Source organism: Diprion similis, chromosome 6, assembly GCF_021155765.1.
Source record: "Diprion similis isolate iyDipSimi1 chromosome 6, iyDipSimi1.1, whole genome shotgun sequence".
Lineage (NCBI taxonomy): Eukaryota > Metazoa > Arthropoda > Insecta > Hymenoptera > Diprionidae > Diprion > Diprion similis.
In genome coordinates this window covers 3,750,960-3,769,183 of record NC_060110.1, presented here as the reverse complement: position 1 = coordinate 3,769,183, position 18,224 = coordinate 3,750,960, and the positions used below count along the sequence as shown (strand labels likewise).

The window sequence follows — 18,224 nt, the reverse complement described above, 5'->3', positions numbered from 1 at the left end:
AACAGATTTCGAAATTTAAAAACTTAATTCAGATCTCATGGCTTTTGTAATACCTTCAAGATTTTCGCATCTAAAAAAATGAAATTTATTAAACCGTAGCTTTCTGATTATGATAATTTGAAGAGCAAAGTTCTCTCATATTTTTTATCCGAATTTGAACGATGCAAAGTTCTTGAACTATTTAAATCAACTAAACATTTTGTTAGACCAAAAGATCTTGAATTGACACAATTGAATATTCACTTCAACACCCATGAACGCACATTTAGTTGATTCAACGACTCTGTTCTCTCCGTCTAGTATCTGATCTAGCCCGATGGCCTATAAAACAATAATAGCCAATAAAAGCAGGTGTCTACTAGTGTTAATATTAGTAACATAAGTAATTTTGTACTTTCACGTGTTTCCGACCAGAACTACAACGTTCAAATCTCCTGCAGCATAAAATTTCGCGATAATATTCTGCGTTCAAATATTACTTTTCTAAGCATAGATTATAAATTTTACCATTTGTATAATAAATATTTTCAATTAAATATTAAAAGCATAATTTTACTATTTGAAACAATAATATTTAATAATCGCACTATTGCTTAGTCGTGATAATTTTTTTCCGGATAGTACATCATTGAGTTTTTATTAGCTTAGAAATATAACGAAAAACTATTTCTTAAAATAATCTAGGAACTGACACATCGATCTCCTAGTTCAAAATCATATTAATTACGAGAAAAAGGTGATGTAATTAGGACGATAGTACACAAATCATAAAGTTAAAATTTTATTGACAAAAAATCGTAGAGTTCGGTAATGGCGGCAAAATTTGAATAATCTTTTGGCGGCAAAATTTAAATATCCTGCTGGCGGTAAATTCGAATATCTAACTGGCTAACAAATGTGTAAATCCCACACAGGTTCAAATCCAATCCAGCCCGATATTCGAGCCGCTTAAACTATGCGCCGAACGAATTCGCGTATTGATCTAGCGGCGCAGCGTGGCGACGCAGCAGATCGCCGGCGTCTCGGAGCTTTTTCCAGGGGGCGCGAGGTTCGCAAGCTTTGCGAGTGTCGGTCAGACTCGAGGCGAAGCTAAATATATCCGCGTAGGTGTTATACGCGCGACGACACTGACGCGGACGCTCGTCAGAAGGATCTACGAGACGAGACGAGGCACCCACCGATCTTCCGAAATTACGATCGTCGGGGTAACCGTGATCTAGCCAAAGTCACTCGACACCCCTAAAGCTTGCCGGCAAAAACCCGGCGTTCGTCGTCCTCCGAAGGGTCGAATCACGTGCCCGAAGGTCGAAGAAGGCAGGAAGCACCTGGCTTGCGAGGCAGGAACCGGAACCGGAATCGAGACTTCCGGAGACTCGAGGGGTCCCACACAGAGCGCGTGATCGTCGCACAATTCCCAAAATCGAGCTTCAACTTAGTCCCGACGATACCGTGTGACGTGATCCTCACGTGGCTACCGGCGAGAATTTAGACTCCGGTAAGTGTGTGTTGTGCGCCGCGTGATGTAAGGATCTTGTGCAAGCCTCTCGCCTGGTGAAAATGATTTTTAGGTTTTTTAAAGAATTTTTTTGGGAAATTGGGACATTGCGAAAAATTGTTTTTGACAAAAATTTTAAATATGTATAGTTTCTCATTAAAAATTTGAAGATTTTTCATGAAAATTGTTATTTTTTCAGTGAGACATGCACAAGCTAGTATTTTTTAAAAGTAAATTAATAATTCTCTACGAAAAACTGTGCATATAGGTATACAATTTTGTACGAAATAATACGAAATGTTTCAATTTCTGGCAAAATTTGTAGTCGTAGAAATTTTCAACAGAAGATTTATACGCCTAATCGTTTTCTTCAATGCTGCATATGTGAATTTCATAACTTTATTGTACGTGTACTTGCTTCTCTGTGTTCTTAATTTATTTTACTTTACTTATGCTTTATTGTTTATCTATTTTCACTAACCTTGATTGTTTTGATTTGTGACAGTTGGTTTAAGGTTTTTGATTAGATTTTATTATCCAATGTTTTATGTTTATTTTTCTCCTGTTGCAAATTTTTTTCCTCTGCGATTGTAAGGATTATTTGAACAGAAAATTCTGTTTTGTCTAAAATTATCGTGCACAATAATAAAAACTGACGATGATGATGACGATGATGATATTTACTGATTTACATCGATATCTTCGCGGATGTAAAGCTGGGATTGTTTTTAAAAATTTCTTTCTTTCTAAAATCGTTTTAATTTGATTATAACAAAACTCAGAGAAAAAATCACCGCCTTGTCATTTTTTAACAACGTCGAAGGGGTTGAATTTAGAAAGTATTAATACGTTTTGCTTTATCAGAGTTCACTGAATATCAGGCAATCCGAAAATTCCAAATTTACGTTTTTTCCTACGAGTTTAAACCGTGTAAAAAACGCTTGAATACAGAGAAATTTAGAAACTCTCTTCAAATTTTTGAGCATCTCGTTCGCTCAATTGGTAAAGAAACTTCGCAAAATTTTGAATTCTTTCGTGTGGCAGTTAAGGCATTGAAGTAATTAATAAATGTTCTCGATGATTGCACTTTACTATGATGCAATATATTGCACGGACCGTTTCTGCTCAATTATCGACCTTGACAGGCTGCTGACTACGTTTGAACGTATTGCAGCTAAAAATACACGTCGTTGACAACTGTTGATGCAGATGAGACACAAGTCTATGTACTCTGGTTTGTGACTACGCGTTACGGAAGCGTGAGGAGTGACGATTTCTAGGCCCTTCAACAGACTGGTGAATCGATACTTTTTGTCAATTTAATTACGAGATTATCGCACGTCGACTACGTATCCAATTATTATCTCTGCAAGCTAGAATAATTTTCCTATATGAGTGCAAGAGAGATAGATTCAGTCGATTTTACTGAACCAGGTTTTGTTTTTCAACAGCCAATTTGTAGATTGCCGTTTGTAGATTGAACGTTGTTGTATCAGTGTGATCTTAAAGAATGGAATAATCGAGTGAACTAACGTGGTAAAACAGTGTTTCAACGGTATTGCAGAAAAGAGTCTTAAAAAAGCTAGATTACAGTCACATAAAAATTCTGATTTCTATGTATCGGGTCCTTTGCTTTTGAATGAAAAATTTTTTAAATTCTATATCATGTATTCAAATTCAAAATCAGACAGTTTCCTTGTACGTGCAATTTGAAGCTTGTATTTGTTAGAATCAGGAAAGTTTTTTAGCGCCAACCGATATAGCTGCATTGGTACTTTATTTGTATCAACGTCGCAGTATCTGTATACCAAACGCCATTTTTGTCCGGTGCGATTAAAATAACAATACCTTTATAATTCGACGTGGACTTGGGTAAACAGCCACACCAACGAAAAGCGTAGAATAGCTCGGAAGCACGGTTGTACCAGTGCCAAAGAACGAATTCCCTCTCATTCGATGCACCTGCTCTATCCGAGAAATACGACAAGTATCTAGTACCAGAAATTCGGGCTGCCCAAGCCATGGGTCGAACAGTAGAATTGAAATCGTTAATTTTACCTCCGGATCTAATGGGAGGACTACTGTGGATAAATTTATGTTAATTAATAATATTTCTGAAAAGTATGTATCGTCAAAAAAAAAAAAAAAAACTCACTGTGACACTGAATGGAATAAAAATGTAATTAATTTTAAAGATGAAAAGTGAGGTTGCGTTGCGTGATTTGAGGGTTTAGTGAAACCATACAGTTTGTAAATGAATTTTTTAGTATAAGTATAATTTACAGTTCAACCAACAAGAATTATTTGCTCTTTTTATGTTTAAAAACATATCAATTTAAATAATACCCTTAATAATATATTTTCCTTTCATCTTGATCTCCATCTGCAGTATAACGTTAGAATAAACTGTTGACTGAAATATTGGAGACGCCATTTGAAGTCGATACTTGGATGTTATTCCGTAAAAATGAATAATTCAATTAAACCGTCTTTCTGAAAGAAATTTTTTCTTAATGCAGTGCGCTAAATTGTAGAATTACTCAATCGATTAAATCATTTCCTCGCTATTGATACAAATAAACATTTTATTGCTAGAATTAAATTTTTTTTTAATTCCTGCAAATCTTACGTTCTTTCATAAAATTTATGATCCCAAGTAGATCGGATCAAATATTCCATTGCCTCTACAATTCTTTTTTTCTCAGTGACATTATAAATCACACCCTTCTGTTTCCCTATTTTTTATACTCATATTTTGAATTATCCAAATGAAAATAAGGATAATCTTATCTTCCACAGTAACAATAAAAACAGAGAAACTATCTTTGATCTCATTTAAAGAAACATTTCTACACCAACGATCTTATCTGGATCTAGATATAATACTTATTATCTTCTATGCAACATTTAACAACCAAATTAACATTCGCTTCACGTGCTCATATGACCGATCTGCACACACAGCATGCGACTTCATGATTAACGTCACTCATCCGTTTTGCACGATTGCCAAAAAGCATACCAACGTAACGGACTAACATCAGTGTATTTAGGCTCCTGGGCACGTGACGAATTCAAGACTTCTTAATCCCGTGACAAACGCTCATCCGACAGTCATTAACTTTCACAATGTGAGTCCACCTGTCTTGGCGCTTAAATAATGCGTCGATCGTTTTTTGAACACAGAGCCTGCAGTCCACAGATCGACTAAGAATACCCCATGCGGTGCATTATGGCGATCATTCATGAGCAGATATGAGTATTTGTGGACACTAAGGAGCAGACAACTTCTCAAACAATTCCATTTCCTGCTCAGACTGTACTCGTCAATCACCCACGTCAAGTCATCCTCTGTTTTTTTAACCTAGAAAAATTTTGGACGATTTAGAACTCAAAGCGTTTCTTCGTTTTTTTTTCAAATGCAACTTCCACCCAAGTTTAAGCCAAGGTTAGATACGAGTCACACATTCACCTTGCAAACTCGATTGTGGAACGAGGACTGTAGGGCACAGCTTTTAATCGACTTTTTGTTGATGTTGGTGTTATGTGGCTCATGTTCGTCTTCGACATACTCATATGCTTGCAGCTACTCTTATTACCTTGCCTTGCACTTTTGCTCACTCGTGACTCGTGCCTAACGAAACCAAGTGTTTTATCTGCGCTTCAGATAATCACATGAATTTGATGCACCGAAGTGATAAAACGACTGACGGACCGTCTGAATGAAAAGTTAGGAGAAGGGAAAATACTGTTTAAAAGGTGATTAGCTCCAATGATAGTGAAAAAGGATGAAACACCATGACTGTTATGCGATAGAAATGAATTTGAGTAAATCCGATCAATACAAGCTTATTAACAATATTGAAGAAAGGGATTTTGTACTTAGAATATGTACAATAATGAATCTCATCGTTATAGGTGTTTTTGATCCGATACTGATTTCTTTTTTGGGTTCGAAAATATTGGGAACCATTTGAATATATACCCTTAGAAAATTTGTAATTCATCGTTTCCGAAATTCCGGTTTTTCTTATCAGACGATGAAAATCGCAAGAATTTTAATGACGGATTTCTTTATCGCCTTGTTTCGTGATTTTTTTTTTTTTTTTTTTTTTATTCTCTTCAGTGTTAATGACACCAAGTAAAAACGCGACGAAAGTAACAGCGAGAAATACAAAAAAAAAAAAAAAAAAAGAAAGTGTTATAATATAAATACGTGATCGTAAACCGAAAGTAGCGATCGTTAACGAAGTAATTGAAGATTCTAGTACGTATGGGCTTCGGAATCTCAATAGGATTGCTCGGTTTATCGAAGACCTCCGGCGAGACTCGAGTCCGGAGATTCACTGATCAAAATTCGATTGAGTTTTGATAATGAGTTTTGTTTCAGATGCGGCAGAGCGTCGCGTCGTGACCCAATTCCATTGGAATGCATAATCTATAGCAGTGCCAATGCTATAATAATCTAGACTATAACCAACTAACCAATTACACACTGTAACTACAGTGCATTATGGGTTACCTGTATGCACATGAAAATAAAATATCTTCAATTCACCAAACATGGTTGAAGAAAAGTTTTACTTCGAATTGAAAAAATTATGTCATTTCATAGAATAGAAAAAAAAAAAGAAAAGAAAAGAAAAGCCAGAGTAAAACAGTAATTTTTATCAATGAGTGAAATTGTAGATACTTTTACATATTTGGTGAGTTTAGTAAATTTAGTTTTTCGTATTTTGACACTGCCAACTGATACGAACGAACTGAACGATCAACTCGTTGTCTTAACGACCTTAGATGATTTTTTTGATTACTCTGATTTTTAAAAATAATCTACAAATTTTTCAGGGTTAAATAAATTATCTTTTCTAATCCATTTTTTTAAATCTTCGAAAATCAAACTTCATCAATGATTTAAGTGAGGTCCAAGATTTCAAAGTTCAACGATTGAAATAAAATTCCGTGGAAAGTGACTTATTTCGAAATTGAAACTTCTTAAACACCAAAAATTGTACAGGATAGTATTTTTAAAAATCTAAGACATCAGTAAACATCCAGTAATACGATTTATACATACGCGTATTAATAAATGTAACCAAAAAAGTTCAGATGTGATAAAATACCAAAATTCAAAATCACGATCTGCCTAGAATTTGTGAAACAAGACTAACCTAACGTCGCATTATTTTTTATAGGTGAATTATTTACTCACACATTTGATCCAATTGTTTTAGGCGTAAATTAATTATTGGATCAAACTCCACATCGCAGGCTTCATGTTTTAGGCCAAGGAAACAACCCTAATAGTTTTACTAGAATCCATTATATATACGTATAAGTCTGATACTCTCCTTGCCGATGCATCCATTACAAACAAAGTAAAATATATGTCTCGCTCTTTTTCTGCATAGAAATGAACATCCAGAAACCAGAAGGTCTGCTCTCCGTGGTGCTGCCAGGTGATCTACTAGCGTCGCCTAGTTCACAGGAGCTTTTGCCTCGGGTGAGTTCAATCTTTCAATTATGTAGTAAATATAATAAAGATTTTTCAAAGCATTATTTCGTGTATTTCGCGTTGCGCCACAGTTTCAAGTTTCAGTCCCAATCATGGTGATCGAGTGCAGTAGTTACTTCCCATGAATATTATCGTGTAGTTTGCTTGAACGTTGACCCCAATTTAATCAGACCTCGTTAATCGAGCGTTGGAAGAAGAGAATCGATCGAAATTGCTTTTCTTTCTTTCGTGACAAATCCTCACTGTAGGTTTATAAATTTATGAATTTATACTTTGGCTCAAGTAGTTTTGCAGTTTACTTCAAAAATTAAACGTCAACGATATAAAAAATTCCTTCGAATTGATTAGAAAAAGTAAAAAGTAAAAATGAACAAAAAAAAACAAAAAAAATTTTTTTAATCATCATTTTTTGGACATTTTCTCAAAATTCCTTTGGAAAAGAGACGCGATTTCAAGTAGACATTTATTTTCGCCGAGAAAAAAACAAGTAAAAACCTCGCACGTCACACATGCAGTAAAGCTTTGATGATTTCAATATTTTGTTATATATGTTAAACGAACAATTTCATAATCGAATAATCTTTTCTAACTGTTTATAAGTTACAAGAGACTAACATTAAATAACAACTTTATACAATTCATCGGAGACTTTGATTTTATTGAATGTGTCGTTTTCTTCACCTGATTTTAAACCGTGAACTGTTCTTGACAGGATGAAGAGACGTCAGATTGTCCACTTCTGACACCGAGTCCGCCACCAGGTCAAATGTTCAATCCATTGGAAAACTCGGCAATTTTCAGCCCTCTTGAGGGAACCTCGCTGGATATGACTTCCGCACAGACTTTGGATAATTTCAATTCAGAAAACGGTCTGAACGGATATATAAATCTAGTCACGCTCAACAGTTCCAGTAAACCTCTGAACGACGGTGAGTCCCATTTATTTTCATAACCTTAGAACTCATTATGAAATAGCGAATTTATAAAAGTGAAATTTTGTTGTTATAGGCACGATGAAGTGGTTCAAAAACAAATAATTATAACGAAACCTGCGAATTAATTATCAACTATTCATTGACTTCTTTCTTGTCATTTAATTCTTTCTTTCTGAAGTTCAAAATCCAAATCCCCAAACACGATTGTACTAGGGACTCCTAGGGACATTTTTTGACAGTCGCAACTGGTATTGCGTCATCCAATAAGATCTGAAAGACTTAACGCATGCGCATAATAAGCTGCGCACTTTCCTCGTGGACACACGGTATATGGACGCTATTTTAGCCACCGTTCGCGTTCTCGTTGTAGACAAACAATAAATTTTTACTATTTATGACTATAGCTGTATAGAGATATTGAGACGAAATTTTTTTTGGGAATTTAATATATTTTTATATTAAATAAATTGCTCTCAATTTGCATTTTTCTCTGTCTCCGCTATTAAAGTTCTTTCATATTTTCAATTAATTTAAATTTATTAGTTTATAGGAAAATTAATTTTTTGTTACTAGTTCTCTGAATAAGCCTTGGTCGTAAAATATGTTTAATATACAAAAAGACAAATTTTTTCTTTCATAGAAATATTCAGACTCAAAAATTGTATCTAAATTGTATAAGAACGTTGCAGAGTGAGACGCAAATAAATATCTTGGAGCAATAATCATCACTTGACACCCGGCACCTATGAGCTAAAATTTACAATCTACTTCATTGGTTGTGTATCGTGTGCCATCTTCGTGGTCAAACAATTGTTGTTGATTCGTTGCGTGCTCGCAAATTCACGGTGTTAAACAATCTCGACAATCAAATGAAACACGCAACCACATTGCGCAGCACTCGTGTAACTACTTGTTGGATATGATTTTTTCCACACATTCGTTACCATCCCACAATGGTGATGGCTGGTGAAAGATTCAAGGAGCATTTTTTCATCAGTGATATCCTTACAGTGTCTGCCCCGAATAAATTCCGGTATAATCAAATATATTCTTGGCTATAGCAAACTAAACATATCAGCCGCTATAGGTATATAAATATGTTATACTTAACTTATACAAATATTTCATAGTAGAAAATAAATCTTGTATTTTAAGAAGTTCTCATCGTTCACTTAACCTTGAAATATATTTTCCTTAGTCGAAATTCTTTTTTTCTTAGTATTGTTAACTTACGTCACCCACAGTTATTTTTCTTTTCTCTTTTTTTTTTTTTTTTTCTATAGTTCAATCTTCGTCATTTTTTTTAGTCATATCCAAAATTTAAGAATCTTTTATTCGTATCGTAATTCACAAAAATATGAGCAGAAGAATTATGAACATCTAACTTTAGGAAGAAAAGGAATACTCTTCACATAGATCAATCACCGTGAAAAAGAATTTCAATTACAGAGATGAGAGCATTTAGTCACTGGAACTTATTAATATCACTTCTTAAAATAAAGAATTTATTTTTTGCATTTAAATATTCGCTTCAATCAAGTAATATACACATATTTTTAACTTCAGTAACTGAAATACAGGCTTTTTGTCAGGTATATCACACGTGGAATGCCCCATAGGTACATCCGTGGACGCGCCCCAGATGCGTTCCAAATAATTTAAAAAAAATCTGTGTAAAGGTTTAACCCTCTACGACAACCGGAAGACCTGCCTCTAGGCTCTAAAAGTTTTAAATATAAAATATATGTACTTTTTATAAGCAGTTATTTCGATTTGCATAATTTTGGTATAAATTAAGATACCGATTTGAAACTTGGCAGAGTTATTGTTTTTAATGATATTAAAAAAAAAATCGTGAAAATGTCAAAATTTTATCATAATTTTATAATATATTTCTTTTTTTATGTAAGCTCAACAAGCATCACTTTTTTAGGCTTATATACCTAAGGAAACAATAATTGTAAAATTTTTAAATTTTCATAGTTTGTCCTTATAATTATAACAACAACTCCACCAAGTTTCATATCAGTCTCTTAATTTATACAAATCATAAAAAAACTAATCAACTGGTTATAAAAACTACATGTATTTTACATTTAAAAACTTTTGGAACCCAGAGGCACGTGTTTCAGTTGACGTAAAGGCGTCAAACTCAACACAAATTTTTTTTCAATAATTTAAGAAAATTTTTCCGACCCCTAAATAAGGACCACCCTAATGTGTATACATATATATGTGCATGTGTCTGTGTGCATAACAATTTATTTCCGCAGTTTGTTCCGGAAGTTGATACCGAATTTGATCAAAAATCGTAGATTGGATTTAAATCTTTCAACCTAAAATTTTAAAACTGATGCATCAAAAAAAGTCCAGAAAGCGGTTCAAAGGATTGATTAACCGCGATACAGACGTGTAATTTAAAAATCCAAAGTAATATCAAGGCTTTTTTCTTCCAATTTGCAGAACCCAGCTCTAGAGATCCAATGGTAGAGTCTAGCAGTAGTAGTGCCAGCAGTAGCGGAGATAACGAACCCGTTTGTGCCCAGCTCCTCACGCAGCTTAACACAGCGTACCAACACCTTGCTCCAGATGCGCAGGCTCTTGTGAGTAGATTTTTGAATTACGTCAAAAAAGTTTATTGTGTCCACCCCAGTTCGTCAACTCTTCGTTGGTTTTTTCATTATTTTTTTTTTTCTTTCTACACCTTCACCAAGACAAATTTTATTTTACCGAACAACCTACTGATTATTCATCATTTCTTAGTTGATGTCTCGTCGTATTTGTTTTTTGTTTTTTTTTTCTTCTCTTTTTTGATCGACCATATCTCTGAAATTTCCCAATTGAGGGAGCTTCTCGCATAATTAACATCGAATTATATTTTGGGTAGATTGGTTCGATATTTGTCGAATTATTTAAATGAATAATTTTATAGTGATTTGGAGAATAAAATTTACGAAAGAAAGATAATAATTATTTATCAATGTTTTCTGCGCTCTGAACAAATTCAAGTGTATACGTTAGACTGTATAAAAAAATATCGATTATTTTTTATTTATTTTTTTTTTTTAAGTTGTACTGTATTTTCCATAAAAATAATACGGTGAAAATGATTTTTTCTCCTTCCGATATTCATAACTAGGTAACGACGCGTCGTACAGAAAATTCACAGATATATTTTTGTAGGGAATTGAACGCTCTCCAGAAAATATTGTTTTTATCATTTTACGATAAATCTACTCTTTCAAAGGTTATTTGAGGTACTTTGTTTGATTTTTGACCTCAAAATAACTTTTAAAAGAGTACATTTATCGTAAAATGACACAAAAACTTTTTGTAGAACGTTCAATTCCCTACAAAAATATGTCTATGAATTTTCTGTACAACGCGTTGTTAGCTAGTTATAAAAATCAGAAGTAACAAAAATTATTTTTCCCGTGTTATTCTTATGGTGAAATAGAAAATCACGACGAGGCACCTTTAAATGTTAATATTAGAGCTAAAAATTGGACAGCATTCTGATTTTTTTTTTCATTTGGAACAACATTTTCAGTATAACTTGAAAAAAAAATAAACAAATAAATAAACAATCCATTTGTTTTTTTTATACAGTCTAACATACATGCAGTATGTATGAAAATTTTTTTAAGTTGGCACGTCAAAGTCAGCCAAATTAACCACTTGTTTACATTTCTCTTATCCGTGCCAGAGCACCGCAAGTCTTCCATTTTTCCTCTTTCGCTTTATAAACAATAAAACAGCAAAAACCCAGAAAAGAATTGGTTCGATGCCGTTTGTGTGTCAAAACGTTCTCCCACGTGAATTCATTCAAAATTTCTTTGCTATTCCCTGTCGTTTCCTGTAAATTTTCAACAGCTGGTTTAAACAGTGTTTTAAAATATATTCCATTCTATTTGACACTCGTCAATCATTCGTTTACTTCACAACGGATATTTGACTTTACTATTATATGTATTATATTTGTTTTACATGTAAAAATAAACATGTCATACGTCATGACGACGACGCGATGTGTTCATGTCTATAGAGGTTAGGTACCCATTCTTCAAAGAATTTGCAAACGACCCACGCACCCCTGCAGTGCATGTTATTTTTTCATTCTTATCTATTATTGTAAAATGATTTTTTTAATATATTTGAATATGTCAATTCTTCGATATTTCATAAATTATTACAAAATTTTGTATACATTTTTTAAGAAATTGGTCACCAATTTTGGAGAACGTGATGGCTTAAAAAGCGACAAATCGAAAAAATTCTTCATTGATAAAAAATTTATTTCTTGTGAATTTAGAAAATTGATGGTTATTGTTGTAATAACGATTCAAATATTGTTGATATTAGAAGCAATATAGCGAAGCTAACTATTTAGTGTGATTATAGTTACCAATTCTCCTAATCAGTATCACGACTCGCACGATAAGAAACAGTACATAGTAGGAAGTAAATGAATATCGAGTATTGGAGTTTTAAAAATTGTTAATTTGTAATGTAATAATCGTTTCACGATTGACGCAGCAGGGAATGATTCAAATTGTGAATCAATTTCTATTGTCCAAATACGTATATTTATACTATAAAATCATAGTAGAAAGAATGTTGGTTGTAATAACGCTTTAAATATGGTTGGAATTGGTAGAAATTATCGTTCGAGTAACTATTTAATATCATTATAGTTCTCAATACTAAATTTTTTTGTTATTATACGATTCGATCAGTTTGTCTAGTTTGTATAATTACAAATTAACTTAAATGAATGCTCGAATACGTTATTAAGTTTCTCAATAAAACGATTTACGTTGAAAAGTGGACCCGAAGAAGTAACGAAACTGTCTAGATTTGTACAGAATTCATTAATTCACGCCGTAAAATGATGTTCAATCCATGAAAATACGATAAATGGCAAATTTTTTGTAAAAAAAAAGAAACGATGATATAACGAAGTTGTTTCAAAATGATTAATGCTCGAGTTTTGATAACTGAAATTTGTGCAAGTTATTTCAAATTTCATCCCTTTTGAAAAAAATTATTGTTCTAATTAAATTCAACGTGGCATGACGCAGTCATTTTGTCCATTGGTTTCACATTGTTTAACATCAAAAACGCTTTAAATCGATTATATTTCCGAAAGGGTTTAAGATTAATCGAAATTAAGTGGATACATGGTGTCTAATTCACTTACCGTTCCTTTCTGCTTGTGTCTTCGGACACTGACTTACGTATACTGACAACATATGTCTTCAGTTTTACAATCAGGAGAATGGCGGAAAACCTCCTTTGGTGGGCATCCAGCTGGCAGTCCAAAAGAGTCCGAAAGATTACCGTTTCATGGCATGGAATTGGCCGCTTATTCGCAAGGCGTGCTTTTGGTCTTTCATGTCATTTCTTGTCGGCTGTGTGGCACTCGTCATCGGTATTATCACCACGATGCCCAAGAAGTAAGTGATCCTTGTGAGTTGCATCCGGTCTCATTTCCACTGTCGATTGTCTGTAAGCAACTATAATATTATGATTAATGTTGATACCTTAAGGTGCTTATAAAGACGAGTTGTAAACCTCGAAAACGCGGGGATGCAAAACTCCTATACCGCTCAAGCGATCGGAGTGAAACTTAGGCAGTTAATGCCTTATTTTGGCAAAAAGTGGAGCGTCTTTTCACTTTTTCAAAATTTGGAAAAAACTTTTACAGATTCGTTACCACCCACAGAAATTGACCAAATTTTCACAGTTGCACGGAATGGATTGAACTAACCGGTATGATGCCACTCGGTGGTCATGAAACACACATTTTGAGCCCAGTCCCATGAGATTTGATGGTGAGATGACGAAATGGCAGCTGATCTGGTTTTCGATTACGAAGTACACCGAAATCTCATTTTGGCGACACTTGTTACCGATCTTTCACGCCTGCCGGTAATTTTTTACCGACATTACACGCATACATTACCGGCATGCGCGTAATATCGGTAACAAATGTCGCCAAAATGAGATTTCGGTGTTCTTCGTAATCGAAAACCAGATGAGCTGCCATTTAGTCATCTCACCATCAAATCTCATGGAACTGGGCTCAAAATGTGTGTTTCATCACCGCCGAGTGGCATCATACCGGATAGTTCGATTCATTCAGTGCAACTGTGAAAATTTGGCCAATTTCTGTGGGTGATAACCAATCTGTGAATTTTTTTTCCAAATTTGTCGTAAGTTGATTAGAGTAGTAAAAAGAAACCGATGAAACGCTTTTAGCCCTTGAAATCTCTACGTATGCCTCAAGACGTTGAATGTAATTTGTAAGTCATCGCCTAGATTCAAAATCGGAAATAACTATTGCCTATGTAAAGGAGCAAATCAGTCCACGATATATGCAGTAAAGAAAAATGTTTATCGATTCGTGAAAAAAATGTTGAAAACTTAGAGTGTCAAAGTTATGATTCTTTCAAAAGACTCCACAAGTTTTTATATGGCGTGATGGAGCTTCTCCATTCTCCAACGTCGACAGAATGAATTTTGACTTAGATTTACTCGCAAACAGTAAATCCTTCAAGTTCGCGAAAAGTCGACATCAACCTGTTCTTACTAAAATTGATCGATTAAGACTTTCGGCTTTAGGTTAATGTAAAATAATTTTTATCACGCAGATGCGATCCACCAGTCGAATGGTGGCAAGGTAGTGTCTTCTACGAAATATTCCCGGCTTCGTATCAAGAATCTTCAAAAATCGGTGACGGCATCGGAGACCTGAAGGGGATCACCAACCGGCTGGACTACTTGACAGATCTCGGCGTGCGAGTCGTTCGATTGAATTCCATATTTCCAGCCCCAGGATACCCTGAGTACTACGGGAACGTGACGACACTTCTCAAAATCGACGAGCACCTAGGAAAGCACGAAGATTTCGACAATCTCCTGCTGGCGATACATCAAAGGAACATGTCGTTGGTCCTGGACCTCCCTCTGCACCCCTACATCACACGATATTTCAACGACGGTAACTCCCACACTGGTAAGCCGAGTAAAAAGGACAAGGCAGTGAGAGAGAGAAGAGACGAGAGTGCCTCGGTGCTTCCCAAAGTTTTCCCGGTACCCGAACCTACCTCCTTTGAATCCATCAGGAACATCCTCACTTCGGTACCGCCACCGTTGGATACTGAGCCTGCAACTTCAGTCCCATCAGCGTCTGCAGAGCAGGAGAAAGATCATCCGGTGACCGAGGTGACAGAGGCTATCAAGTTTTGGCTCCAAAAAGGCGTCGATGGTTTCTACCTCAAGGGACTCGAGCATTTGGTCAAGGAAGCGAGCTTCGTCGAGTTGGTCAGGCACTGGAAGTCGTTGGTGGGGCCAAACAGGATCCTCATCTGCAGTATCGAGGTGCTGGACAGCGCACCGTCTGGACCTTCGAAGAACGTGATTTTGGAAAGGTTCGACCTGGTTGATGTCACCTTGAATTTTGAGAACGGGACAACTGGGCTCAAGAGCCAAGTTGACGCCGTTTTGAACGGCGCGTTGTTCCGGAAACCGGGATATCCTTGGGTACATTGGAGCGTTGGGGGAGTTGAAAAAGGACGAATTGCGTCCATTCTTAACAGCACTCTAAGCACGAACAATGCAAGCATAGCCGCGTCTCTTCTGGGAATGATGCTACCCGGATCTCCAAGTATATTCTACGGGGACGAGGTAAGATCTCGAATTAAGGAGCTCGGTTAACCGGAAATCGATACGTTTTATTGGTTTTATTACGAGATGATCGTACATTGAGTATTTGTCAAATTATTATATTCGTAAACTGCAAAGATGTCTTGAAAGATACAAAAACAGACGAGGCTAGAACTATAAACAAAAGCTTATGTTGAATATCGATGCTTTAATTCAGATCGCTTCAAAATGGTTGAAAATTTATTCGATTCTTTCGATTTCACTCTATGATGGCTTATTTTGTTCAAATTTAATGAAACGCTTTTTATATCCTGTTGGCATGGTTGAAAGTTTAATTTGATTGGGGCCGAATTTGATTGCTATCAACACGTGGAAATATTGACCAATGGGATACTGAAGAACAAAGAAATTCTATTTCAGTGACTTCGTCGAAACTGGACTCCCTAATAAAATAAGCCACCATAAAGTGAAATGAAGCATCGATATCTAAGCTTTTAATTTTTCTAAGCAGTAATTTGTACATTTTCATGACTAGTCTTAGTCTAGTTTGAAATAAAAATCGAATGAATTTCTAGGATCAGTTCACATTCTTTCCGATCTGATTTTTTATTCTGTCTATATTTCAACTACATAGTTGAATTAGAATTGAAAATCAGACCAATTTCCAGAGAAATCTCATCTTTCCTTAGAATTTCATACCGTATCAAAAATGTAATCAACAGAGTTTTAATATTTTTGCGTATTTTCTGTTCAAACTACTGGTTTATGGAAATCTGAAATAGATTTCTGAGAGAAATATTCGAAAACAGTTCAAATAGATTAAAAAAAAACGCATTATCTTTGTGAAAGAATATTCCCAATGCAATTCAAAATATCAACAATTTTCAGAAATTTTTGAAAGTTTCTAAAAAATAATTTTCTTTAGAAACTTAAATAAATTTAAGCGAGGCAAAAAAAAACTGACTGAAAAATTTTTTAAACGTAGATTGGGATGCTGAATTGCGATAGCGAAGATCATCAGGACATCAAGCATGTTCATAATCTCTCGCCAATGGACTGGGACGAGGTTACCAATGGGGACAAATTCTGTTCCGACATCATCCCATGGCTTCCCAAACCCCCAAAACCTGTGAAAACTACTCTCGTTGGGGCAATTCGCGGTATGGCAAAACTCCGATCGCAGGCACCGACGATTTACGTCAATGCGGTATATAAGGATCACCAAATTAGGGGGAATTGCGGAATTAGGTGAGAATATAATAAAATGTCTAAAACGACATACACCATGGACTAATTTCACTCGTTGTCCTTTACTATCTATCCTCATTTTTTATGATTTTCTAAGGCCGCGTATTTGGCGAACTATTTTCTATGGATTGAAAGATTTACAAGTAATACGAATGTCTAACTAATTTGACATTAAACATTATTGTTTCAGATACACGGCAGATGATCTGCTTGTTCTCGAGCGTTGGTATCCTCGACGTAACTCGTATGTTATGGTGGCTAACTTCGGGTCAAAGAATCGTACCAAAGATTTATCTTCACTTTACTATGGTGGACACGTAGTTGTCGGTAGCGTCAACCAAATCAACCACACCGTCTACTTTAAAGAGCTCAATATTCTCCCTGGGGAAGCTTTTGTCATAAAGCTGGACAAGTGAGATTATAGATAACACTCGGGAAATCATTTCTATACAAGATATTATCTTTTAACAGTAAATTTTATCGTTGATTGAAGTGCAGATTTCGAAAAGTCTTGCGAATTTCACTTTGCTCGCTGGCGAGCAGAGATCTCCTGGTCTGAAACGTATTCGTTTTACTTCACAGCAATTTCCACATTCCACGAGGAAGATTGTAGGTATATACCTACGTTATTTGAAGGGTCGCCACTCCTCTGGAAAGTTGGAGTATGTCAGGGATTTTTTTTTTAAATAAAAAAGTTAGAAAGACAGAGAATTTCGAATACTTGCAATTTATCTTGGAAATTCCGTGAAATACGGTGTTTAATCTTATTTGCAATTTTTTTTTTTTTTGTTTTTTTTTTTTTCAACTATTACTAGTTACTTAAACTAGTTGTTCATAGTTTTTCTCACTCTCGACGTTTCCTCGATTGTTTTTAAAGCTCTTTTTTCAATCCTTAATTACTTTAATTATCGATACTTATTTATAAAGATTATGACGGTGATATTCATAATAACATAAATATGTATGCTCAAGTTTTAAAAACTTTGTACTTATTGGTACTTAAAATTTTCTGTTTCTTATGCATGAAATATTTTTCAACGTTCCTAAAAAAAAAACAGAAAAAGTATTGCGAGATGCGATATACTGTCAGGGTAATTGCTAATTTTGCAAAACCAAATTGAGTGGTCAGTCTGAATTTATTTCGCAAATTATGGTTATTCGAATCTGATTATGGACAATAATATCGACCGACTTGCGTGATTTTTGTATTACAACGGCCACCAATTGTTTTCAATTTTGAATAAAATATGGATAACGATTGTCAGTGAGCTCGATTGAATGTTCAATCTTATGAACGATTTTTCAACAAATAAGAAATTTACATCTTTTAAAACTCACAAACACGAAACGATAGTGTAGTTAT

At 34.9% G+C, this 18,224-nt stretch overlaps 1 protein-coding gene across 1 annotated transcript; it reads left to right on the top strand.

The window, feature by feature from the left end:
- The first annotated feature begins 1,260 nt into the window (after positions 1-1,260).
- Positions 1,261-17,635, top strand: LOC124406833 (neutral and basic amino acid transport protein rBAT-like). Its single transcript, XM_046882461.1, has 8 exons — positions 1,261-1,495; positions 6,907-6,998; positions 7,723-7,939; positions 10,409-10,548; positions 13,208-13,401; positions 14,599-15,634; positions 16,599-16,861; positions 17,052-17,635. The coding sequence occupies exons 2-8, from the start codon at positions 6,909-6,911 to the stop codon at positions 17,275-17,277; spliced, it is 2,166 nt and encodes a 721-aa protein (XP_046738417.1). The 5' UTR covers positions 1,261-1,495; positions 6,907-6,908; the 3' UTR covers positions 17,278-17,635.
- The last annotated feature ends 589 nt before the right edge of the window (positions 17,636-18,224 follow it).